The 26268-nt window shown below is 46.6% G+C and overlaps 1 protein-coding gene across 1 annotated transcript; it reads left to right on the forward strand.

Annotated features, from left to right (window-relative positions):
- Nucleotides 1-6278: 6278 nt before the first annotated feature.
- On the forward strand, nucleotides 6279-19336 carry LOC146764954 (TOG array regulator of axonemal microtubules protein 2-like). Its single transcript, XM_085563371.1, has 10 exons — nucleotides 6279-6433; nucleotides 8088-8193; nucleotides 8754-8989; nucleotides 10249-10401; nucleotides 11559-11676; nucleotides 12620-12723; nucleotides 14127-14331; nucleotides 15521-15737; nucleotides 16792-16878; nucleotides 19101-19336. The coding sequence occupies exons 1-10, from the start codon at nucleotides 6279-6281 to the stop codon at nucleotides 19334-19336; spliced, it is 1617 nt and encodes a 538-aa protein (XP_085419497.1).
- The last annotated feature ends 6932 nt before the right edge of the window (nucleotides 19337-26268 follow it).

The raw sequence follows: 26268 nt of genomic DNA on the forward strand, positions 1-26268 counted from the left end.
TCCCTGCTGTCCCAGGACAGCCCAGAGGCCAGGCTGTTCCTGTGGCAGCCCTGTGGAAGCGGGTCAGGGTTTTCCCCGGGCCTGCTTCAAAGGGCTGCCAGCAGCAGCATGCTTCCCTGTGCAGCTCTTTAGAAGATTCCAGGAAATGTGTGCCATGGAGCTTCAGATGCTTTCGATTTACATTGTGGCCTCTGTTATATTTTGTGTCTTCACATTGCAGCCCCAACTGGCTACACTATTGCCAAGAACCTTCCCCAGACACATCTGATGTCACTCCTTCCCTCCAAGCCCTTGCCACCCATCCCCGAGAGCTCTTCTTCCATCAAACCAAGCAAGATATATAATGAAGAAAAAGACAAAAGCCAAATTTGCACTGCCTACAATGATATCAGAAGAAAGAGCCTGGAGCTGAGCTCAGATGGAATAAGGTGTAAGGTAAGAATGCCAAGATAAGTCTTGTATGGTAGAATTTCTGTTAAAGTGCTGTAGGCAGAACTTGGAGACCTCTTCCTGTGGTGTGAGCCCAGGGAAGCTGCTGAGTCAAGGAAGATCTCAGCTGGACACTGCACTTCAGGCTGCCTTTGCAGTGGGTGTGAAGTGCAGGCTTCGTGTCCTCAGCATGTGTCAGTAACAGGAGAGGTCTTGGAATGGCTTCTGGGCTGTGTCGTGGTTCCTCCTCTGTGTTATGGTGGAGAAAACACCAACTAGCAGTCAGAGCCGCTAAAATTGTCCACTCTGGAAGATAAATCCTTCTCCATTTAGTATCCTACATGTATCTGTGAACCATCTTTATGTCTCAGAACATCTTGATGTCACACATCTGCATGCCACCTTTAAATGTAGCCACACTTGCAGAGGAAGGAGTGTGAGGAGAGAGGTGTCAAATGTGTGACGTGGTCTCTCCCTCAGCAGTTCCCTTTGCATTTCCCATCCTGGGCCAAGCTGCTCCATGAGTTTGACTGTTGTTTCCTGCCGTGTGCCAGTTGAAAACATACCTAAATGTCTTGGGCCATGAATCAGGCCAAGGCTGGATGCTTGATCTGAGCACTGTGTTCTATTCTTTCCAGGCTTCCATGGTGAATTCCACTGAAGGGGATTTGAAGAAGAGGTCACTGGGACCACCTTTGATCCCCCCAATACGCAAGGCAGAAAATCTCCCTGTTGGCAGTGCTGCAGGGTCAGTGCGAAGCCCTCTCCAGCTGGTTTTCCAGGAGTCCCAGGAGATGAGGTAAGCCAAGGTGTCTGCTGCTCCAGGGTGCTGTTCACATCTCTCTTCTCATTTTATGCAGTGACTTTCCAAAGTGTCCCATGTATTTAGGCAGATCTATGTGCATTCACTATTTTGCCCATCTATGAAGGGCCAGCACAATGTCAAACCCAACACTGACGGCCCCAGAGGAGAGGTGGAGGTGGGGAAGAGGAGTCAGGGCTTGGCTATTATTTCACCCAGAGCTTAGCCAGCTCTGAGTGACAACAGCAACTGAAAGCTTAAGGACAATTAATCAGCTTTCCATCTTGCTGTGCATCTTTATGTGTTGCATTTCCTCCTTCATCAGTGACCATGCTAAGAAGGTTTGCCTCCTTTCATGATACACTCGTTCCTTCCCTTCTCTTTCTATCTCCTCATTTGTTCCTTTGTCCTCCATTTCCTCCAGGCCAAGACCCAGCAGCAGTAGCCAAGGGAAGAGCTCTGACCATGCAGGTAGGTACAGGGCATGTCTGTCCTAAAATGACTATTGGAACCTAGACTCAGAGGTGAACATTTGGAAAACTAGATTCAAACCAATTCTTTTGAACATTCCTTAAAAGTCATTTCAATTCCTTGATTGGCTCAGTGGACTCTCCCAAAGCCCAGTCACTGGGAGTGTTCTCTGGTGGTACAGTGAAAATTCCTCCAGTATGAAGTGTTGAATGGCAGGAGATGGAATGGTACTTTGGGGCCCAGGAAATGCAGTGCAGGAAAAGGAAACATTCCTCTCCATGCTTCACATGGCTTTCATCTCCCTGCAAGCTTTTGAGAGTCAAAATTAGTAGAGCAAAGGAAGGCATTTAGCATGAAATGACAAATGTTCCCACTCCTTCCTCCTGCCTTTGAAGCAGAATACCATTCCCTGGGGCAGTTTCTGAGCTGAACTCTTTGAGGAGTGAAGGAGGTTCATGGGCATTGCCTGGTTTTGCACTGGCAGAAATAGGGAAACCTCCTAGAACAGAAAGTCCTTTGGAAATCTCTTCCCCAGCTCTCTCTGCCTGTGTCAGAGTGGCAGGCTGAGGCTGGGGGAGGAGATGCCTTCTGCCTTGTCCTCCCTCCCTGCCTTGCCTGATCCCTGACAAGTGGAATTGTGCCAGACAAAATGCCATCTCTGGTGCATCTGGGTCAGCCAATGCTTTCAAGTTGGAAGCTTCCATCACACTCTAGGCATATGTACCTTGCTGCTCTCCATCCCAATCTCTGTGTTTTATGGAAGCTCTGCAGTCTGCAACCTGACTTGCCTGTTGCCCACAATTATGTTTTTGGGGGCTTGAAGTCTGCCAGAGATTTACATGAACCTTTGCTTCCATTACCAGGCCTTCCACTGAGCCAGGCCAAGGAGATGGATCATCCCACCAGTCCTGTTTTAATGAGTGACAGTGACCTGAGGGACAGCTCTGGAAAGGTAAGGGGTAAGCACAGGGATGAGCAGACTTCATTTCCAGTGGCTGTTTAGTGCTTGGCCAAAAATGTCACTGGAAATTATCATCTTCCACCCCTTGGGAGATGGGGATGGAGATTATCTTGGGAATCTATTGGACAGCTACAGAGCAATTGCTTGGCTATTTCCAGTGGTGCCAGAAAGGGTCACTGGTTTGGAGATGGTGCTAAGGTCATGCCAGAAGCATTCTTTATGTGCAAAAGCTCTTTTAGAGAAGTTCTGAATGGCAGAGAACCATCAGTGAACGTGGGCAAAGTGCATCCTCAGAAGCAGAGAAGCAAAGGTTCTAATGTTGAGTGTAAGCAAGGCTGCAAAATTAAATGGGAGAGTTTGACTTTTCCAGGATACCTTTGGCTGCATCTCACAGCCTTCTCCTTCTCAAGTTTTCTGCTCATTAACATCAGTGTTTCTGCAACTTGTTTTCATATGACTCCTCCTTTTGGTCTCGTGGTCTCAGAGCCCAAATCCTTCAGATCCCTTCAGAGCTGAATCCTTGCGAAGGCAGGAAGTGAGAAACAGCTGCAATTCCTGGCCATGAGTGTTAAGCAGCAGCTCATTACCCCTCCTTGCTGGGTATTGCACACAGTGTTTATTCTCCTGCCATGGCCTGTGGGAACTGAACTGCCTGCTCACTGGCCATGTGAGCTCTTCATCTGTCTTGGGGCACTCCTATGACTTTCATGCCTCAAGCAGGCCTTCCTGACAGAGGTTGCAGTGGCAGCAGTAGAAGGTTATGGCACTGAAGTGTTTCACCTCACTGTGTGTAATAGCCAGGGTGAGGATGGGAGACCTTCCTCTGAAACTATTGGAATATCTGTGGAGCTGCACTGAAGCCTGTAGCACTCTGTGGACTCTGTGCTCCTGATGAGATGTTGTGTTTAGTTTGTGTGTCTGTGCTTACAGTCTGTGCTGTATTTCCATTGCACCTAGATCCGTCCTGCATTGTGCAAGTTGGCTCAAAAGAACTTGGAGCGGAAGAAAATGGAGCTTCTGGAGAAAGAGTTGGAGAGAAGGAGACAAAATCAAGCATCCTTGCAGCTTCCTCTTAAGCCAGTTGAGCCTGGGGATGCAGCTGGAGCAAGTAAGTGTTGGCTACACTTGTGGTCCTTTCTGACCACTTGCTTGCCCTTTGCACAGTGTTGCAATCAGGCTGGGATGCTGTTTGGCTTGCATTGGGGCGGAAGCTTGCATAGGATTTATTTCTGTTTGCCAAAGAAAAATACAGATGCATGAAGTGTCTTGCCCATAGCCTCACTGAGTCAGTACCAGAATATCAGCTTCCCACCTTCACCTCTGCAGTCTTTCAGAGTAGAAAATTCTGTCTTGCAAAGTACACTGGGGCTTCAGACTCTCCTGGAGAGCAGCCTCCAGGGAAGGCAAGTCCAAAAGAATGCTTTTCAACCAGGCTGCAGCCTGGAAGAAACAAAGTCCAGCTCCTTCTGATTAAAACACCAGAGCTCCTCCTCCTGCCGCTCCCTGCTGAGGAGCTGGCACTGCTGAGCTGTGCTGAAGCCCCATCCATTGCTTCTGTTGTAGCCCCAGGAGCAAGCAGCGTTCCCGACTGAATCCCGGCCCAGGGGCTCTGACTGCAGGGCTGGGAGCGCTGCCCCGAGGGCGGCAGCAGGGCCCTAAGGAGGCAACACTCAGCCCGAGAGCATCATGCAAGGTTATCTGCACTTTCTTTTGGGAACTTCCCCTGACAGCCTCTGCAACAGGACAACAAAAGCAAAGCAATACTGGCTCTTCCTTGTTTCTTAGGGCAAGCATCACTGCAATTTGCTATTAAGCTAGAAGAGGGTAGATTTAGATTATATATGAGGGAGAATTTGTTTTTAAATTAAAGGGGATGAAAAGCTGGAAGGGTTTGCCCAGAGAAGCTGTTGTTGGTTCATCCTTGAAGGTGTTCAAGGCCACTTTACATGGGGCTCTGATCTAGATGAAGATGTCCCTGTACATAGGAGTTGGTCTAGATGGTGCTTAAAGGTGCCTTCCAACCCAAACTCTTCTAATATTCTGTGATTCTGTGATCACTGTCCCATGTTAGTGTGCCATTGTTATACTTGAAGTTCTTTGGGATAACAGAGATGTTACCCACCTCCAGCGAGTTTCCTTGGACTTTCGACTGTCACCCTGCCCAGCACCCTCCACTTACAAGCTCCTCTTTGGTCCCTGCAGGCTTTAGGCTACCACCTGTCGATGGCACAGCTGCTAGTGGGCAGAGAAAACAGCCTGGTAGCGACTTGAAGAAGCAGGTTGTGAAGGACAACGTGCCCTTACTGCCCAGTACGTCCACCATCCATGGGGATGGCAGCTTCCCACGCAACTCCACAGGTAAGCCTGCTCCCTGGCAGCTTTTTCCCTGCACGGGTTTTTCCTTGCACAAGGAGCACAAACTGCCTCCTGCCTCAGGCAGAACAGCTGGCACCTCGGGTCCATAGCCTGTCCTGAGATTGAACATCAAATCTACTTTGGAGTTACTCCAGCTTGGTAGTACTGTAGCAGTTGGTTCTAGAAATCCATTGGAAAGTTGAGCTGAATGAAATCGGGGTAAAGGCCTAAGCTCTGCCTTTTGCCCATCTGGATAACTGGTGCCAGGAGGCTGCTGTGACTGCAGGGATGAGCTGCAGGGCAGCCTGCCAGGGTGTGTTCACCGTGCACCTACGAGAACCACCAGGATCAGTTGTGCACTCACCATCTGGGCCCTCTGCCTGTGCTGCTGTCCGGCTCTGCATGCAGCTTTTTATCAAGAGAGTGCGTCTGCCAACAATTTGCATCGGTGTTCGCATTCTTTTTTCCCCAGTTTGCATTTGGAAGGCTTTTTTATCAACCATCTAGACTGGAAATTGCAAGAGAAAGCTTAGGCAGTGCACAGTATGCAAACACATCCATTTGGTGACAAATAAATTTCACCTCAGCATCTTTGAAATACAGCAAGTGTGTACCTCTGAAAGAGTAAAGGTTCATGATGCTTGGAAAGAAGCAAATCCATAAATTACTCCCTTCCCAATAGCAGGCTAAATGTATGTACACTCAGCTGGCTGCTGTCTAGGATATTTGAGGTCAGTGGAGGCAGAGGCACTGTCAGGTGGGAAGGGTCAGGTGTGGCTGTTCCCTGGCAGCTGCTCCGTGGGGATTGAGCCGGGCCCAGCAGGGCTGGGCTGTTCAGCCTTGGCTCGGTGCTGTGGCCAGGCAGCTGCAGGTTTCTCCTCAGGGAGTTGCAGAGTGCCCCATCCCCAGGGCTGGGGGAAATCAGGGCGCTGAGGCAAGAGAGGCACCTGAGGGGCTCCCTCCTGGCTGGCCAGCCCTGCTGCCGGCCCTGTCTGGCAGGGAGCGGGAGCTCTGCGGCCGCAGGAACCTGCCGCTGGCTGTGGCCCCTGTGGCACTGGGGAGCTGGCGCTGCGGGGCCATGGTCAGGTTCAGCCTGGAGCTGTGCCCAGCCGGGGAGGCTGGGGGAAAGCAAGGAGCCCAAGGCGCCAGGCAGCAGGGAAGCCTCTGCCCCAGTGCCCGTGTGTGCCCAGGGAGCCCTGGCTGGGAGATGGGCTGCAGGCCGCTCCATGGCGGGGTGCCCTGCCCGGGGCTGCAGCGCCCATGGCCGACCCTGTCCTTACAGTGACCTCGCAGACGGCCGCTGGTGCCCAGCGCCGAGAGCAGCCGCGCCGTGGGACTGGGCAGAAGGACACGGCCTCTGCAGACCCACAGCAGTCCTTGCAGGAGGCACTGTCCTCGCTCGGCAGCGACGACTGGTAAGAAAGGCCCCGTTCACGCTGCGTCCCTCTCAGCATTAAGGTTGGTTAGAAGTGAGTCTTGCTGCTGCCTCTGAGCCCCGAGAGTCCAGAGGGCCGAAGGGCACTGCTGAAACCACTGCAGAGCACTGAGAGGATCAAGATTTGAGAGCAGCCTTTTCTCAGCCTTGCTCTGCAGCAGTGCTCCAGCTGCAGCAGGTCCGTGCTGCTTCCTCGCTTTGCCTGCTGCTCCACGGGGCTGCAAAGGAAATCTTGAGGGGAGAGAGAAGGCCCTGGAACGACATGATTTGCTGGCTGAAGGGAGAAGCAGGATGGCAGCAGTTTGGAGTGCAGGTTTGGGTGCCTTGGGCCACTAGGCCAGTGGGACTGAGTAAGATTCCTCTCTGCTCCCACTGCTGCCAGCAATGGCAGGTGACAGGGTCTCCCTGTGACCTCCTGCATGGCAGTCCCAGAAGCAGCTTCAGGGAGTTCCTCTTTCTGAGAAACCGACTGAGTTGTGCTTTCAAGTCCCTCAGTCTGTCATTACTTCTGAAGAGCTCATGGCAGAAGAGAAGGAAAAAGAAAGAAAATCCTCTAGGAGCCTTGCATTTTTGGAATTCAACTTTTCCTTCTCACTGCTTTATATGGGCCTGAGATGTTTTGTCAATACTCACAATGTGTCCCAACATTTTACACAGACAGAAGGAGGCCCAGAGGTGATAACTCTACAAATGCCAGGTGATACTGGTTCTCTTTGTGATGTCTGGGTTAGCATCCACTCTCTGCTGGATGCTTCATTCACACAGGGGGATAAGGCCTCCATTCCCACTGGGATAAGCATGAAAAATCTGCCTCCTTGTGCAGTCGCCTTTGCTTTGCCTTTTCTCTTCTGCTTTCTCTTCCCCTTTCTCTTTGGTGCCCTGTGAGGTGCAGAGAGCTCCTGCAGGTGTGGGGGTCTGGAGGACACCCAGGGGTGCCCGTGGGATCGGTCACCAGCCCTGTGCTGCAGCCCTCAGACCTTCCTGTAGCTGAGAGCCTGCGCAAAGCAAGTGCTGAGAGATAGAGTTGTTTGCACCTCTTAAATAACATGTTGCTGTTGTGGGGGTTGTTTTAGGTAGGAGTGTTTTGGGAAAAGCCAGGGTTTCAACAGTTCTTGCCCAGGGGTGGAACCGTTCTGGGACACTCTGATGCTTTTTGGGGGAAAGTGTGCAGTGCAGTGGAGTAGGTGACACACAGGCCGAGACTATAGAGTGGAAACTTGGCTCCAGAGTGGCAGCGCAGACTCTCCCTGCTGAACTGCCTGCTGGGGCTGACAAAGAAGGAAAATGTCCCAGGAACAGCCCCATGGGACTGTGTCTCAGGGACAGGTACAGGGACGTGACAAGAAACAGCAGCATGGCCTGGCCTCACAACTTCTACGAAGTAGTGACAGAGAGACTTGGTGTGCCAGAGGTTTTCAGAAAGGCCACAAATGAAGACTCTGACACCCCCCTGTTTGCCTCTTGGAGTTTTGTATGCTTTTGACAGCCACAGCATCCTGAGTCTATGATTTCATTAACTACGCTATGAAAAGCACCTCCCATGGTTTGACTGAGCTGCCAGCCTGGTCATTTCAGAGGGTGCTGCCTAGCTCTTGGCTAGAGAAAAATCCATCTTTTTGGTACTTGCCTTTCAGGGAGATGAAGGAGAAGGGACTCTGCATCATCAAACAGCTGGCTGAGTCCCATTCAGAAGTCCTGCTTTGTCGACTTCGTGAGATTTGCTTGGCAGTTACCAGCGAGGTGAGAACATTGTTCTGAATTGTCCCCCACACTTCATACACAGTGTGTAGAGTAGCTGTGTGCTCGCTCATCTCCATGTGTGCTCAGGGTGTGCCTTCTCTGCCCAAGCTGTAATTCAACACTGCAAATTAGTCTGTAGACCTGAGCCTGTGTTTTGTGTTTCCTGTCTGAGTGCTTCAACTACAGCTGTTGCTTTTTTGAACAGGAGCACCTGAGTCTTTTATCTTTATGACTTGTGCCTTTATGGTTTGAAAGCAGCCCTTGCGTTAATTGCTTCTTTTTCAAACAAAAGGCCCTAAAATCAAAGCAGTTGCTATTACAGAAGGGTCAAGTAGCACACTTTAGTGAAATATATTTTTTAGGCCTGTAGTAAGCAGGTCTGAGGGCAGAAATTGGTGCCAGAGGAGGTACCTTTCTGTGCTTGGGCTCTTCTGCTCTTACTGTGCTTTTTTGCTCCTCTGGACACAGTGGGAGGTGTTGTGATTTCCCGGGAGTTTTGTCTAAGGCAACTGGTTTTCTTTTCAAGGTGATTCTTATGTTTCCCCTCATGACTTCCCCAGGTGACCAGCCTGCGGTCAAAGCTGTCTTGCTCTGCAATCGTCACTCTGGGAGAGCTGTTTGCACTCTTGAGGAAGGACATGGATTCCGAGGTGGATGAGGTTGCTCCGGTCCTTCTCCACATGGTGTGGAACTCCCCAGAGTTTGTTCAGAAGGCAGCCTGTCAGGCCCTGGCCATCATGGTAGAGAAGGTGACTCCTGCACGAGCAATGACTGTTCTCATGGACAAGGGAGCCAAGTAGGTTCTTCTTCTTTGAGTGATATTCTTCACCTTCTCCTGTGTGGGTGGGGGAAGGGGTGAGAGAGAGAGAATGGGAATGGTCGCAGGGAAGGGTCCTGTATCCTGGGTCTCCTGTGAACTCAGGGACTTGATTCTCTTTCAACCTCATTTCTTTCCTCTTGTCACCTATTTCTGCCCTGCTGCAGCCTCTTAGTTCTCAGAATCACAGATCTGTAGAATAGGGGCAGTTGGAAGGGGCCCATCAGGACCATTGAGTCCAGCTCCTGGCCTTGCACAGAAGGGCCCAAGGCTCACACCAAGTGCCTGAGATTGTTGTCCAAATGCTTCTTGGACTCTGTCAGGCTTGATGCTGTGACCACTGCCCTGGGGAGCCTGTTCCAGTGCCCAACCACCCTCTGGGTGAAAAACCTTTTCCTAATATCCAGTCTAAAGTTCCTCTGACTCAGCTTCCTGCTGCTTCCTGGAGTTCTCCCAGTCTGTCAGCTTTTCCTAGACCTGGTGACCACTGGGGAAATGAAAGTGCCTGCAAAGGCCAAGGAGAAAGCCTTGTGCTTTTTTGGGAAGAGGGAAAACATTTGCAATTACCGCTGTGAGCGCTGTTGGGTATTTTGCAGTGCTGGGAAAAACCACGTATCCTCATGATTCAATTAACGTGAGAAATACGGAGGGTACTTGCTGGGGCGTGCAGCACATGGGGCAGAATGTGCTGGGTGTGGCACTGCCTGCACAGCAGGTGCAGCTCCTGCCGAAAGGAGGCTTGTATGACTGTCCTGGCCTGAGAGCTCTACTTTCCATTCAAACTGATATTTCAGCTTAGCCTTGAGATGATGAATCACTTGACAGGCACCTTCACAGGCTGAGTGCAACGGGACAGCTGAAGAAAATGCTGCCTTAAGTGTTGGTGCTGGGCCTGACAGTTCCCAAGAGACAGTCTCTAGATCAGGACAACCTGGCCAAAATGCCTGCCACCCTTTCCTCAGCTTTGGAATAGGGTCAAAACACTCAGATGTATCCCTTGCCAATCTTTATAAAAGACAGAGGCTGCATTGCTGGATATCGGCAACTTCCCGCCCCACAGCGTGTTTTCCCTGCTAACGTTGTGTTTATCTGAGGACAGAACCTTCTACAGGTGTCTGAAGTTGCAGGGAGAGCCCAGGCCTCCTTCCCCCAGCAAGGACAGGGAGCAGGCTCTGGCCAAGGCCTGTGCTGCTCTTGCTCCTTCTCCCTGTGCCCAGGGTTTGCTCTCTTCTTCCCAGGAGCCGCTACGTCCAGGTGCGGAAGTGCGCGGCCGAGCTCCTCCTGTCCTTGGTGCAGAGAATTGGAGTCACGAAGCTGGCAGGCACACCCAGGGCTGAGACACTGGCACACGTGGCAGGGACACTTGCTCAGGACTGTCACCAGGACACAAGGTAATGATCTTCATTTCACCTCCCAAAACGGGAACATGGTTTTGTGTCTGGCTATAAAGGGTAAAACTACAAAGGAGTGGAAACTAAAGGTTACATTAAGTTACCTCACAGTGTGGATAAGGGTCACAGAATCATGGAATATGCTGAGTTTGAAAGGACCCATCGGGGTCATCAAGTCCAGCTCCTGGTTGTGTGCAGGACACCCCAAGAGTTACTCCATGTGCCTGAGAGTATTGTCCAAACACTTCTTGATCTCTGTCAGCCTTGGTGCTGTGACCACTGCTCTGGATGGCCTGGGGAAATGACTGTAGTGGGTAACCTGAGCTTGGCCACCAAGAAAGAGCATTGCCAACTTCCTGTGACTTGAAGGATTCTTTACTGAGATCAAAAGAGCTCTGATTAGCCAGTCAAAAAGTTTTGACTGGCCTTAGGTGCACACGATAAAGGCAAAGTGTTGGCTTCATCACTGAAGGATCCCAAACATCTATTTCACATTAACCTAAGACTTCCCTAGAAATATTTCAGAGGTCTTTAGCCTATGTATTCAGTCTTTCTAAACTACTTCTGCAGGTTTGTAGAATGCTGTTATCTGTGGCTCAGTCACCTCCAAATTTCTTCTTGAAGAAATCTGTCATTTCCTAGTGGCAAAACCAACCCAAACCACCAAAATCCCCTTACTTTGATGATGAAATTCCCATTAATAGCTGCCAGGGACACCAGAGCAACTATCTGCCCATGCCCCTGATTATTCTATATAGTATAGAATAATCCAAAGCAAGCATGAGGTGTTTTGTTCCGGCTTCCCTGCCAGTGAAAGAAAGGCAAATTATTGTGCAATGGCAGCAGGACATTGCTAATAGGCTCTGACAACAAAGCAGATGTGTTTTGCCTGTTCCCTGGGATCCTTTGATCCCACAGAAGCACACCCACAGTTTCAGAGTGAAATGGTATTTTTTTGTGGCCCCACATTCTCCTCTTGTCCCTTGTGTTCAGCTGACAACACTGTGCAGTGTCCAGTGAAGCAAATCTCCCTCTTTGCTGAGTAGGTAATGCCTTCTCTTGCAAGGATTGCACCTGATCAGTTTAAGGTATCAGCTGCTTCTGTTAACACTCTTCCTTTGTTCACTTTTCATTTCCTGCCTTCCTTCCTTCCTTAGGCATTATGGACAGGAGATGGTGAAGATGCTGCTGAATAATCCAAAATTTAAGAAGTTTTTGGAACAATCTCTTTCCACCCATGACCTGGAAGATATCCTGGCAAGAATTAAGAAGAAAGTAAGTGCTTGGCAGAAGCAGTGTCTCCTTTGTGCAAGTATTGCCACTGCTAATATGAGATCAAACATACTCGATGTGTCTTTACCTCATTCCTCTTCTGCTGCATCATTTTGCTCCTGGAATGAGCTGTTAATCCCCAGCCTGTTCATCTGCAGACCACAGAGGAACTGATATTATTTGGGAAAAAGTGGGGCTTTGAATTCTTTGAATATCACAAAGTGGAAAGGGAAAGAGGAGAAAATGGGTTTACATCCAAGGGCAAGGCCCCACGGGCTCTCCCTACTCTGCCCCCAGTCAAGCAGTTAAGTGAGAATAGTGCTTCTGAGGATAACAGTGTCTTTGCAAAAGACACCAGAAGTAGTGGTGCCAAGGACATTTCCAAATATACAAAAGATGTCCAAGTCAAACCTAATTGCTATAATTACTGTTGGTCTTTTGGGAATATCTTCCCTGCTGTCAAGCCTTGTGGAGCTGGAAGAGGCTTGGTGAATCCATCAGCATCCAGTGGAAAATAGTTTGTTTGTTTGGGGGGGATTTTCTTCTTTTTATCTACATTATAGAAGGGAGTGTGACTTTGTGCAGGAGCAGGGAGAGTAAGTGTTGAACCAAATAGTGGGCCAACCCCCAAGGAGTCCAAATCTGCTGCTTCCATTGAGAACACTCATTGCCTACCAGTTTGCATTATTCCCATTTATGCTCAAGAATAATGAATTTAGGATTTTAGACTGCTGCTCACTGCCGTATGACAGCACCCATAACCTGCCTTGGGCTATTGTAAACAAAGAGTTGGCATCACTGAATCTCTGCTCCATTTATTTCTGTAAGTTAGGAAATGTTTCCTTAAGCCTTGGTAGCAGTGGTCCTGGTTCTAACTTGTGTTTTAATCCAGGAATTCCCTATTTTGAATTCTAAAGATTCATGGAGTTTCTTGATGTCTTTGTAGGGGATGGAAAACCAGAAGGCTGAACGCCCATCTGTGAAGAACCTGGTGAAGAAGAGGAGCGACGGCTCAAAGAAGCCCCAGGCCACATCGCCTTCTAGCAATCGGTACTTTTGTCAGATGGGAGCACTTTTGTTAGATGTGACAAAGCACATGACATGTGCTTTACATGCCTCTTCCTCAGGAAAATCTTTCTGCTGGAGATGACCAGTGCCAGAGATTCTTTCCTTTCCCTACAAATGCTCTAGGATAAAAATTGTCCACTTCTGCATTATGCTGAACACAACTTCTCTGGAAGGCTTCCACAAAAACTGGGCAACAAAAGACACCCATTGGTAACAGCTCAGACCATCCAGTGCAGTGGCAAGGGCAGTGTTGTGGAGGCTCGAAGAGGGCCAGGTTTCTGCTGCCTGACTTGGGACAAGGAAATGCAACCAGGGTGTTCTTTTTAAATCCCAGTGTAGTCTTTTGTCTTTTTGTAGATGGGTGTTTTAATGAGAAGTCCCAGTCTTGAAACAAGATGCCATTCCCCAAAGATACAGTTCTCATCCATGTGGTTTGGCCTGGCTGATTCATGGCTTTTTTACCCTCAAACAGTATGACGTTTGAGTAGTAGTAGCAGTAGTAGTAGTAAGGGAATTCCTGAGCAACTTTGGCCAACAGGTGCCTCAATGTGGACTTTTTGTCTTGATATTCCTGTCCTTCATATAGTTTACTTGATGGACAGCATGTTTGGTTTATTTCCCCCTGTGCTGCAATCAGCGTTTAAGACAGGAATTTGGTTCTTGCTGTCTCTTCATGCTAGTGGCAGAGCTGCTTGTGCCTGTTCTCCTCTGATAACAGAGGGGATTTATTTAGAGCTGTCCCGCTCAGCGGTGGCAGGAAAGTGACCACATGTCTCAGTAGCATGGCTTGCATCTGCCCATGCTCATGGAAGAGACAGGTTGATCCAGGAGAATTGTTCCCAGTGGGTTTGTTAAGCTGTGGATCTGGTCTCTAGGGAAGCAAACAAAATGTGAGCATAGTTCTGGCATGTCTGGCTTCTGTTTTTGTCTCTGTTACTGCTTTTCTGGACCCTTCAGATACGCCCCTGTTCATCTGTTCAAATGCATCTGAGCTACTTTTCCAGATTGTCATGCCTGGTGTAGAGACACTTCTCCAGAATGATGTGTTTCCTTATTATAAGACACACACCTCCCATATGAGGAGGCATTTAAACTTGGAAGTAGCGTCTATCTTTCCCCACAAAGCAATGTGAGCAGTTCGCCTTGGAAGTCATCTGAAGATAGATCAGATGCAGCTCATCCTTGGTGTTTCTGAGTGAGCAGTGTGAGAATGTTACTTGCAGATTGTCTCCTGTAATGACTGGCGTGAGGCTCACGTTGTTCTTCAGAGCCTCATGATATTCTAGCTTGAAATGACATCACTAGGAAAGCTCCTCAAGATGTTTTGGTCACAATTAACTGAAGCTATTATTACCAACAGGTCCTAATTTGGTTTTATTTTCCAGGGTGGAGTCTACCTCTGATGGACGCCTCCTACACCGTGCAAAAGCCCAGGTCACGTTACCTCCAGCTGTGGAAGAGATGAAGCCGCTCCAGAAGCTTTACCTTCTCCTGGAAGCCAAGGAGTTTCAGACACGGATGGAAGGAGTGGCACTCCTCCTAGACCTGTCCAAAACCAAACCCCAGCTCATCTCCACTAACATTGTCCAAGTATGTAGGGTATCTTCATTGTTCCATTCCATCAGCTCCTTTCCCAGGCCTGGGGAAGTAAAGTTAATTCAGTGTGTCTTGGCAGGACATCCTGGCTCTTCGGGACAGGCTGGTCCCTCTTACCCAGAGAAATTGAATTCAGGTCCAGGCTTCAGGACAAGTTTTTTCAGTCCAGCTGTATTTGTCTGGCAGCTTTCTATATTGATGCTGTTGATCAGATGATGACAGAATTTCCTGCTGGTTTAACTGCTGCTGTCTCCTACTGCCAGTTGGGTTATGTGAAGGGAATCCAGCCATTGAAAGCAATAACGGCACTTATTCTCTGGACAAAAAATGGGTTTGAGTGGGGAAGAGATGTTTCAGGCTGGGTTGGTTTCAACTAAATGTTTTTAAAGGATACTTCTGGAAACTCCATCTTGTCTGGCACAGGCACAGCTCTGGCTACTCATTTCCATCCTTGTCCCTATTCCTCTAGGTAAAGATGGTGCTCACCCTTCTTGGGGGGCTTTTTTTTTTCTCTTTGGAAAAGGAGGAAAACAGTTAAGGACAGAGCTATCCTTTCTCCTCCCAGTAGATGCTTTTTCCCCTTCTTCCAGAAACTGGTGCCTGATAATGGGCTTTCAAGGGACTGAGCCTGCTCTAATGAGAGCTGTACAGCACATTGCATTTTAGAAGTCTACCTGTTAGTTAGAGAAATGGTCTGAGTCCTGGAAGAGTTGATCAGAGCCCTGCCCATCTCCAGACACAGGTTCTGAGACAAACAAAATAAAACCTAGATCTCCTCCAGCCATAGTTTTGGCAGAATCATAATTGCCCTCAGTACTTGAGGCAACTGTATAGAAACCCGGGCATTGTAAATATCAGCTTCCACTCTTGTAAAGCAAAGGTAGTCTTATCAGTTAATAAAGGGAATTGATTGAATGATTTATAGCTGGGGAGAAACATCATAGGAACTCTCCTGTCCCCAACTAAACCTCTTTAAAACAGATGAAAATCTTTCAACCAGCATGAGGTTGCAGAACCATTCCAGCGAGAGGCCCACAGGAAAACATTGCAATTGTGCATGCAAGGGCTGACCTGACAGAAAGGATCACTTTCACCTTTGACATTGCTGAGTGCTCATTTCCACACCCCCTCTTCAAACAAGGTCATTTTAATCAAGTTCTCATGTTATTTGTTCTCTTCACAGATTTTTGATTATTTTGACCTGAGACTATGTGACACGCATAAGAGAGTGAGGCAGAAGGCGCTGGACGTGCTGGCAGAAATCATAGGCCTCCTGGAAGATGCCCTGAGCCCCGTGATCATCCGTTTGGTGGAAGGAATAACAAAGAATCTAAACTCAAAGGATCCCGGGATTCATGCCGCAGCTGTGAGAGCGCTGGAAGGATCCATTGCTCATTTAGGTGAGGCTGAGCCCCAGCATGGACTCTCCTCAACTGCGTCTCTGTCTCTGCGACACAAGAGAACGCTGAGTGCCTTGACAGCTGCTGTTGTCTGTGGAAGGCTCTCGCAGACACCCACAGAAGCTTTGGAGGTGCAGTCCTTAGGAACCAGTCCTCCAACAGGCTTGAATGTGATCAGCAATTCCCAAAAGTCCCAGGAGCCCTTGGCTCTGTGCTGCTGATCTGAAGACAAAGTCCTGGACTACAGCTTTGCTACAATTCAGAGGCAAAGTTTGCTTGGGCCCCATCTGACTTCCCAAATGAACAGCTTTGCTGTTGGCATGAAGGGACACCAGCCCATCAGAGCTTCTGCAGAGCAGCCACCTGGAAGGCTCTACATGATAGGCATTAGCTGCCTATTTTCCACCTTTCTTCTTTGTCTTCTTTTTTCAAAGGGGAACTTAGGATTCACCAAGTTCATTTCCTTCGAACAAACTGGTCTAAATCCAGCTGTCAATCATGCCTTGTTCCACATGTTGTTTTGCATGGGGCAAGGTGGCTCTAGCAAACACCTACATAGACAAGGGCTGCTCTAAATTCCTTTGCCACACAGATTGTTGTCAGCTCTGAAAATGCCTGAAAAATTGAGTGGTGAGGAGGCAGGTCTTCAAGGGGTGTTTCCACCTTCTCCACCTCAGCTGCTCTGTGAATTCATGAACTGCCTGACTCAGTGCCTTTCTGTGTCCCAAGGATGGAGTTCTTCCTTTTTACTGTGGGATGCAAAACCTTTTCAGTGCTTACATGAAACTGAACTCTTGAGGTGCCTGATGTGAAATGTGTTAACTTAGCTCCTGGTACAGAAGACAACTTTGGATTTTCAAATGTGAAAGGAGAGCTTTTCTTTTGGAACTTTTAACCCTGCCAAGTAGGCTGGCAGGAAAGAAGAAAAGGATTCAAAAATCAGCAGAATATGACTTTCTTTTATAAAATGGGATTGCCCCTGCCCTTTCCCTCCCCACTGTCCTTTCTGCTATGACCTCAGAAGAGTAAGCAGAAACGTGTGTTTCACTTGTAGATAAAGTATCACTGATGAAAGAGCTCAGCAACCAATGGAGCCAACTGAATGGCGAAGCTCTGCTGGCTGTCACGGAGTGTATCACAGGTATGGCCTCCCCTTCTAAGCCAAGAGGTCCTCTAGGGGATTATTTACAGGGAATGCCTGGGAATGGACAGTAGAGTAGCTCCGCCACAGCAGGAGGTGCTGAGCTTGTCCCTCCTGCCCAATACCCAGGGCAGGTGTCTCTGGCAGGTTTCCCTGGCTGCTGCAGAGCTGTGCAGCATCTGAGATGGGGGCGGCGCTGGGCCTGGGGGCTGAGCTCTCACGGGGACATCTCAGAACCCACCTCCAGGATAGGAAGGGGCTAAAAATAGCCCAGCTGGCTCCTCTCTTGGAGCCTCAGGGACATCTGTGAGCCTTTAGGAAAAATGGTGGCAAATGCTGTTTCAGGGGATCAGTTTGTTTTGTTCTCACAGAATTCTTGTTTTGCTCTTGGAAAGTTTTGAGGCTGAAGCATGCGGAGCCTTGGGGTCACAGCTTAGGTCAAAACTCACCACACAGAGTGTATCTCACTCTATCAGATACTCTGTTAGAGTCTATCACACTTATCCTTGCATGGATTTAGTGCAAGGCAGCCTTTGGGGGCAGAGGGGCAGAAGCAGAGTGCTGAGGCTGCCTGCCTGTGCTGTGAAAATGGCACTGCACTGAACATTTCAGGCTGTGCAAACAGCCTCTTCCTGTGTCAGCACTGTCCACAATGCTACAAATGCAGCTGAGAATTGATTCCTCAGAGGAGCTTGCTGTGTCAGCAGTAGCCAAGGATTGGAAAAATGACAATCTCAACATACAGTAGAGAAGACGACTGATAGCCTTGCTTTAACTGGGGCTAATGGCACTGCTAATTATGCCAGCATCTTTAAATAGAAGGTTTCATAGTCTTTGTGTCTTCCTTATGAATCTGAACAGGGCATGTTCAGCGATTGGGAATGTCAAAGGCTCTTTCAAACCACCATCAAAGAGCATTTGAATCAAGTAGATCCCCAGGAACAGGGAATATAGTTTTGCAGTTATTTTGATCTCTTTTTCAAATAAAGGAATGAACAAAAATGAGGACTACTTTAGAAAGTGCAAATGTCCTCACTCAGGTTTAGTGGGAACAGATAGCTCTTTCTGAAGTTCTGTCATGACCAATGACTTTATTTGCATTTCAACTCAAATGAAGTCTCATTTTGAAATGTGGACCATTACCCGTTTCCTGCTTAGCAGGATTGGTTTTGGGTACTTTCAGGAGCTGTTTCAGTGTTGATGACTGCTGGTGGATTAACAGCATAGAGAAAATGAAGTCTCTTCCACCACAGAATAATAAGTAGCTACTAGATAACTTTTTGTCTGATCAGAAAATAAGACTGGTCTCCCTAGCATTTCAGGTTTTAACCCCTCAGTCAAATCTGCCATGCAAGGAGCCTGTTGTTAGCAAATTTTTGTCTGTTTTTGATATAGTTCAGTCCAGAAAATGAGCAGAGAGCAGATTTCAGAGACAATGTGAGAAAACACTTGCCTTCTGATTACATTTCAGTCCCCTGTGTAGCATTTTTCTTTCTCTATGCCCCTATTTCAGTGCACATTGTAAGAAAAAATGCCACTAACATTTGGAGGGGAACTGCCATTAAAACATGAAGATGCTCAAATTCCATGGCAGTGGGGTCTGGGTAATTCCCTAAGACATGCTAAGGTTTGAAACAGCTCCGTGTTGAAAGGCACAAAAGCATTCTGCCAAAGACACTGGCTAGTCACCGATGTTTCTAAGGCAGCTGTCAAGCAGCTGCCATCTCTGGTGGGCTGGGGCTTTGAAGTGTGTTCTAATACTGCCCTTTGCTGTGTGCCACTGAGCAAAGGGGAGTCAGATAAGACTTCTGGCACTTTACATGGAAGTTACAAAATGGAATCACCCCCTTTATTAGAAATCACTCAACTGCCTCCTTACAGTGCATTTCCAAATCTTCACTGTGGGTTTAGACAACTTCTAAATGGAAATAAAAGGCAATTTGATATTTCATTCATTGTTCATGCAGAAACAAATTGTGAAATAATTTAGTAAAAGTACAAAGTCTGCCACAGGGACAAGGCTCTGTTTGGAGAAATTAGTCCTGAGGTATTGGTGGTTCAGTTTCAAGGATGATCAGCGGCTTTGCCCGTTTCTGGATCATGGGGCTCTGTGTGCTATTTTGCTGATGTTAGCCAGAAAGGCTTCCAAGAAGCAAAGGCAGAGGTAGACCCTTGTTTGCATGGAGGCTGGTGGGTAAGAAGCTGTGCCTCTCTCCCGGCAGTGCTTGTGGAGTGGGTTTATGCCAGGAGCCCTGAAGTCGTCGAGCGCTACGCCCTGCCCGTGCTCTGGTCCTTCCTGGAGAACAAGGCGCTGCCTGTCCGAAGCGCCAGCATCCGCACGGTGGCCACCAGGCTTGCCTTGGCCCTCTACGAGGTGATGGGCACCAAGCTGAAGAAGTGTGCAGCCAGCAAGCCTCCACGCGTGCAGGAAAACCTCTCTGACATTTTGGGCTGGTGAAGGTCTCATGTTCTCCGGAAAGATGACAAAGTTCTGACTTGGACACCTCCGGATGTGACTTTATTTACGTCTGCCAAAAATGACAAAACACTAAGGAAGGGTGTGCATCTACCCCCGCTCTCTCCATCGCCCTTCATCGTCATGAAATGGGAGCCCTGAAGCAACTCCAAACAATGAGGACAATGTGAAGACTGAGCATGGCTCAGCCTCACAAAAAGGTGAGGGGGGAGCTGGGCCGCTCTCTGGTGGGAGGAAGGCTCTTGTGGCAGCCCAGAGAGCCTGTGCACATTGCCAGGGAACAGCTGTGCCCTGCATGTGCCCCTGCAATCAGCTGTGCTCTGCAAGTGCTCAGCTGTGGGGCAGGGAGAGGAGCAGGAGGCTGCATGTGCAGCTGAGCCATTCCTGGAAAGCACAGGGCTCTGGGCTCCCTGCTGTCCCAGGGCAGCCCAGAGGCCAGGCTGTTCCTCTGGCAGCCCTGTGGAAGCGGGTCAGGGTTTTCCCCGGGCCTGCTTCAAGGGGCTGCCAGCAGCAGCATGCTTCCCTGCAGCTCCTTAGAAGATTCCAAGGAGTCTGTCCCATGAAATCTGGAGCTTTATATGCTTTAGGTTTGCACTGTGGCCTCTGTTACCCTTGGTCTCTCCACTTTGCAGATCTGACTGGTCGTAGGGATACCAAGAAGTTTTCTCTGGACACCTTCTATGTCCCCTTTACCACCAAGTCCTTGCCTGCAGTCCAGAAGAGCTCTCTTTCCTCCAAGCTCAGGAAGAAGCTACCCACCATCCAACAAATGTCTCAAGACTAGGCTTTATAGCATTTTTAGAACTATATAGAATTTTATAGAATTCTTCTGGTATAGTTAGAGATGTACTTATGTTCTTCCATAAAGTCCTTGCCTGCAGTCCGGAAGAGATTTGTTTCCTCCAGGCTCAGGAAGAAGCTTCCCAACGTCCGCAGAATGTTTCAAGAATAGGATTCATAGCATTTTTAGAACTATATAGAATTTTATTGAAATTTATAGAATTTTATAGATTTTTATAGACTTTTATAGATTTCTTTTAGTATAGTTAGAGATGTACATATGTTCTCATAGTTTTGAATAATGTGTTTTGACTTTATCTTTGAATTTTGATGACATCTTTTTAACTGGATGTGGAAAACCACAGACTGAGGTATTGTTTATTAAGATATATATATAAAGGTTAGGAAACGGACTCGTGAGAAACCACAGACGGAGGATAGGAAACGGAGTGTGAGAAAATACAGACTGCTTACAGACTAAGGTATTGGTTATGAAACGAGGATACACAAATAGCCTGCGGACACAACATTTGCAAGATAAAGAAAAATCACAAACACTTAACACCTGGGGACTGACGATACAAGATAAAGATAACCACAATTACGGCTTACGTAAACAGAAGGAAACTGCAAACAAAGGAGCCTGTCAGGACTTCATGGAAAGAACGGAATAAAAAGAAGACTGTTTAGACGAATCGGGACAGCAGAGAGGGAGCAGAGCCTCTCCGGCCGTCCAGCGCTGTTTTTGCTCATATCCTACTTGCAGTAATTAATAAAATTCTAATTGGATTATGATCCGTTGTGGCGTAAATTTATAACAATTTTTGGTGCCATGACTCGGATAAGGAACGGTGGGCTTTCGTCCTCCGGGGAGGCGCCCCGCGACATTTCGCGGCCCCGCGACCAACAGCTTACCCCACCTTACCGATGAACCTAAAGTCTAGGATAATGAGCAAAGGAGAGACCGGTAAAATCCCATAAAAATTCTGTGCATAGGAGTCCGGACTAAGACGCAGGACGCGTAAGTAGTGAAATTATTCACAGAGCGAAATTGTTCGCGGCGAAATTGTTCATGGGTTTTCCGTTCGGGCGGGATTGGGTTTCCTGGAATATAATGAATGAGAGGTTCGATATACTGAGCCAAGCAAGTGTGGACTCTTAAGTACTGCATTTTCCATCTCCCGCGAGGGACTGGGCCAGGAACAAGAGGAGCGAGTGTGTGTGTGTGTGGAGATATTCCAGAAGATGGGGGCGAAGGGCAGCAAGCCTTCAACTCCCATGGGAAGGGTACCCACTGTACCTAAGAATACCCCTCTGGCATATATCTTAGATAATTGGAGATATTTCCCTGGAACCCTAGGGAAAGATAAGCAAAAAATGATAGAATATTGTACTAAGATATGGGGAGGGAAGAAGATTTCAAAAAAATGTATTTTGGCCAGTCTATGGGTCAGAAAAAGATTGGGTGAGACAGCAGTTAAACCTCTGGGTAAATAATAAAAAACTCCTTAACCCGAAGGAGAGAACAAAGGTGTTGTTTTTACTGTGAAAAGAAGGGACATATAAAGAGGAATTGCAGAGGAAGAATCAGGGATGAGGGAACATTGAAAATAGAATAGGGGAGTCAGGGGCTCTATATCTTAGGGGACTGGAGTCATTATAAGCCCTTGATAAAATTAAAAATAGGTCCCCATAAACAAGAGTTCACCTTTTAGTAGACACTGGGGCTGAGAAATCAACTATTAAACAGATACCTGAGGGATGTAAGGTTTCCCCTGAAAAAGTACAAGTAATTGGGGCAAAAGGGGAACCCTTTAAAGTAAGTAAAATCAAAAATGTGGTATTCGAAACTGAAAATAAATTTGGAATGGGTGAACTCTTGCTCGTCCCTGAAGCAGAGTTTAACCTGTTAGGACGAGATTTAATTATTGAATTACAATTAGAAATTAAAGTGAAAAATCAAGAGTTGGCAGTGTCTGCTTATCCTTTGACCGTGGATGATCAAAAACAAATTAACCCAAATGTCTGGTACTCTCCGGACACAATTAGTAGACTGGAAATGCCACTGATTAAAATCCAAATTTCCGAACCCCACATACCTGTGAAGGTAAGGCAATATCCCATATCCTTAGAAGGACGAAGAGGATTGAAGCCAGAAATTGATCGATTATTGGCACAAGGAATCTTAGAGCCCTGTATGTCACCCTTGAACACCCCCATTTTGCCTGTAAAGAAACCTAATGGGAAATATCGGCTCGTACATGATCTAAGGGAAATAAACAAAAGAACTATTACTCGGTTCCCTGTGGTAGCAAACCCATACACATTGCTAAGCAAACTAGGACCCCATAACTCCTGGTATAGTGTGATTGATTTAAAGGATGCTTTTTGGGTCTGTCCATTGGCAGAAGAAGGCCGTAATTATTTTGCCTTTGAATGGGAAGACATAGAGACCGGCCGGAGACAGCAATTAAGATGGACCGTGCTCCCCCAAGGGTTCACTGAGTCCCCTAATCTGTTTGGACAGGCCCTAGAAGAGCTCTTAACAGAATATCAAGTACAAACGGGGAATGTGCTGTTACAATATGTAGATGATCTGCTCATAGCGGGGAATAATAGGGAGAATGTAAGAAAAGAAACCATTCGACTCCTAAACTTTCTTGCACAAAAGGGACTACGGGTATCACAGGAAAAGTTACAATTTGCAGAGGAAAAAGTAAAATATCTGGGACATTATCTGTTTAACGGCCAGAAGATACTAGATCCAGAGCGTATTAAAGGAATTCTGGAATTACCTATGCCTGTCACTAAGAGGCAAATTCGGCAGGCATTAGGGCTATTTGGGTATTGTAGGCAATGGATAGAGAACTACAGCTTTAAAGTTAAATTCCTATATGAACAACTGCTTAAAGACAAAATACCCTAGTGGACTCTTCAGGATCAAGAGCAGTTTGCTAATCTCAAAAGGGAGCTAAGTCAAGCACCGGTTTTAAGTCTCCCGGATTTAAAACGGCCATTCCATTTATTTGTTAACATACATGAAGGAACGGCATTCGGAGTATTAACTCAGGAATGGGCCGGACAAAAGAAACCGGTGGCATACTTATCAAAGCTGTTAGATCCTGTGAGCAGGGGTTGGCCGAGTTGTTTACAGATCATTGTTGCTGCTGCCCTATTGCTTGAGGAAACAAATCGCATTACTTTTAATAGAGAAGTTGTCTTATATGCGCCTCATAACATCAGGGGAGTGTTACAACAAAAAGCAGAAAAATGGCTTACAGATAGCCGATTATTAAAGTATGAGGGAATACTTATAGAATCCCCTAAATTATCTTTAAAAACTACTGGAGCAGTTAACCCCGCTGAATTTTTGTACTCAGGAAAAAGTAATGAACCATTACACAATTGTTTTCAAACAATCGAACAACAAACACGCATTAGGTCAGACTTAGAAGAACTACAATGTAGAGAAGTATTATTCATAGATGGGTCATCACAAATAGTAGAAAGTAAACAATTGTCCAGATATGCCATCGTTAAGTAGGAAAAAAGAAAAATTTAAGACAAAAAAATTGACAGAAAGCTTAAGTATAAAGTGGGAATACCATACACCATGGCATCCACAAAGTTCAGGAAAAGTTGAAAAGATGAATGGAGAAATTAAAACTATTTTGACTAAATTAATTATAGAAACCAAATTATCATGGATTAAATGCCTACCCATGGCACTATTAATTCTCAGAACCAGACCCCAAGCAGATGTAGGAATATCAGCATTTGAAATGGTGTACGGAATGTCCTACAGAATTGAAAGCCCACAAACAAATGTTTTAATTAGAGACCGTGTGATTAATGATAGAGACCGTGTGATTAATGAATATGTTTCACAATTAGCAAAACATCATAACCAGCTTTGGGAACATGGACTGATGGTGCAACGTCCCCCATTGGACCTAAAAATACACAACGTTAAACCTGGGAATTGGATATTGATTAAAGTGTGGAAGGAAGAAACCCTAAAGCCCAATTGGGAGGGACCTTATCTTGTTTTGTTGACAACAGAAACAGCCATCCGGACTGCTGAGCGTGGATGGACTCATGCCAGCCGCCTTAAAGGCCCAGTAACGAGACCTCACTGGAAAGTAATCAATACCCCAGGTGACACCGAGATAACCCTGAAAAGATAACATAATGATAAAGACGTTATTTGATTTTTTTGCTGCATTACCTTTTGGTATAAAGTGTGTATTGCTGTTTATATATGCTATAATTACTTCTTTTTTTTATCTATTATATATAGAAGCGTACAAAGTGTGTTGAAGGAAATTGCTAAACATATGTAGCCACACCATAGTGAATATAGAAGGTATGCTGATGTAAATAATATATATGTACTCTAAATATATGAATTTGTAGTAATGATATAAACTATAATTGTTATCCATTTGCTTGTTTTAGGTACAAGGTATGCCAGGATAAATGGTGGACACACTGTGAAGGTGGATACCTTCAATATAATTATTACCATTCCAACAAACCAGTCCCCCTTTGTGGTTGAAATCTTGGCTATAAAGTGTAGAGGGGAAGTACTAACTGTGTCTTGCTTTGCCCCATTAGTTCAAGATGCAAAGTGGGAAGCCTATATAAAGAGGCAGAAATCCCGAAACAGCTGTTCTCCTGAAGAATTCCCTTGCTGCCGAGAAGATGATACCCCCCGTGACTCGACACAACCGAGTCGACGGGCGAGGCAGAAGAGGAACAAACCGTGGAGAAAAGAACCAGAACAATGGGACGCAGAGGCAGCAACGGCCGAACTTCCCCAGGATTGGTAAAAATATACTTAAATTGGCAAAATGGACAGACACCCTTTTTCCTGGTATACCGTTAGTCTTGATATTGACAATAACCCAAGCAGAAAGGGGAAATTCTCATGAACCATTTAAATGGGAATTAATATCTTGGGAAGGAACGAGAACAATAGCCACTTTTAGCAACCCAGGTCCACCTGAATTCATAGTAAAACTTTGTAATTTAGTACCAATACATTGTGAAAAAGGACCTCCATTTTATATATGCCCGGCCTCTGGACCGTCTTACTGTAATTATCCCAGACATTATTATTGTAGTTATTAGGGATGTGAAACAATAGCCTCGGGCTAGTCAGTAAAGGCTCCTGATAAATATATAAAAGCAAGCTAGACTCCTAATGAATGTATACAGGAGTAGTCCAGGATACTATGTCTGAACTCCGGAAAAGGTTAAATCAACGCAAAAAAGATCATGAGGCGGGCAGGTCATGGTATGAAAATTGGTTTAATGTTTCACCTTGGCTAACCACTTTGTTGTCTGCCTTAGCAAGACCACTGATTATATTGATGCTGGGACTTATATTTATGCCTTGTATATTACGCTGTATTTTACACGATGTTAAACAACTATTTAACATAGCTAAACTACTTATTTTAACTACAAAGTCGGGGGCAAAATATAAAAGTGCATCTATTGATGAGGATGAAGATTGTTGTGAATGTGTTGTGCGACGTAGGGGCTACGCCTATTGTAATTGTGAAGTATTACCTTGTGAGTGCTATGATAAATGTTGGGATTGTAGAAAAAGGTTTATTTGCAATGCCGAAAGTGAAAGCAGTGTCTAATAAACAATAATGGGATAAAACAAGAAAATGGGGAAATTTGTGGAAAACTACAGACTGAGGTATTGTTTATTAAGATATATATATAAAGGTTAGGAAACGGACTCGTGAGAAACCACAGACGGAGGATAGGAAACGGAGTGTGAGAAAATACATACTGCTTACAGACTAAGGTATTGGTTAGGAAATGAGGATACGCAAATAGCCTGCGGACACAACATTTGCAAGATAAAGAAAAATCACAAACAACACCTGGGGACTGAAGATACAAGATAAAGATAACCACACTTACGGCTTACTTAAACAGAAAGAAACTGCAAACAAAGGAGCCTGTCAGGACTTCATGGAAAGAACGGAATAAAAAGAAAACTGTTTAGACGAATCGGGATGGCAGAGAGGGAGCAGAGACTCCCCGGCCGTCCAGCGCTGTTTTTGCTCATATCCTACTTGCTGTAATTAATAAAATTCTAATTGGATTATGAT

Source organism: Lonchura striata, chromosome 30 (genome assembly GCF_050655825.1).
Source record: "Lonchura striata isolate lonStrDom1 chromosome 30, ASM5065582v1, whole genome shotgun sequence".
Classification (NCBI taxonomy): domain Eukaryota; kingdom Metazoa; phylum Chordata; class Aves; order Passeriformes; family Estrildidae; genus Lonchura; species Lonchura striata.

Excerpts from the sequence above, each read along its gene's own strand:
- LOC146764954 (XM_085563371.1), top strand. The coding sequence starts at position 6,279 with ATGGCCGACCCTGTCCTTACAGTGACCTCGCAGACGGCCGCTGGTGCC. Across the intron at positions 8,990-10,248 it reads CTCATGGACAAGGGAGCCAA|GAGCCGCTACGTCCAGGTGC; the intron begins GTAGGTTCTTCT and ends TCTTCTTCCCAG. Across the intron at positions 11,677-12,619 it reads TGGCAAGAATTAAGAAGAAA|GGGATGGAAAACCAGAAGGC; the intron begins GTAAGTGCTTGG and ends ATGTCTTTGTAG.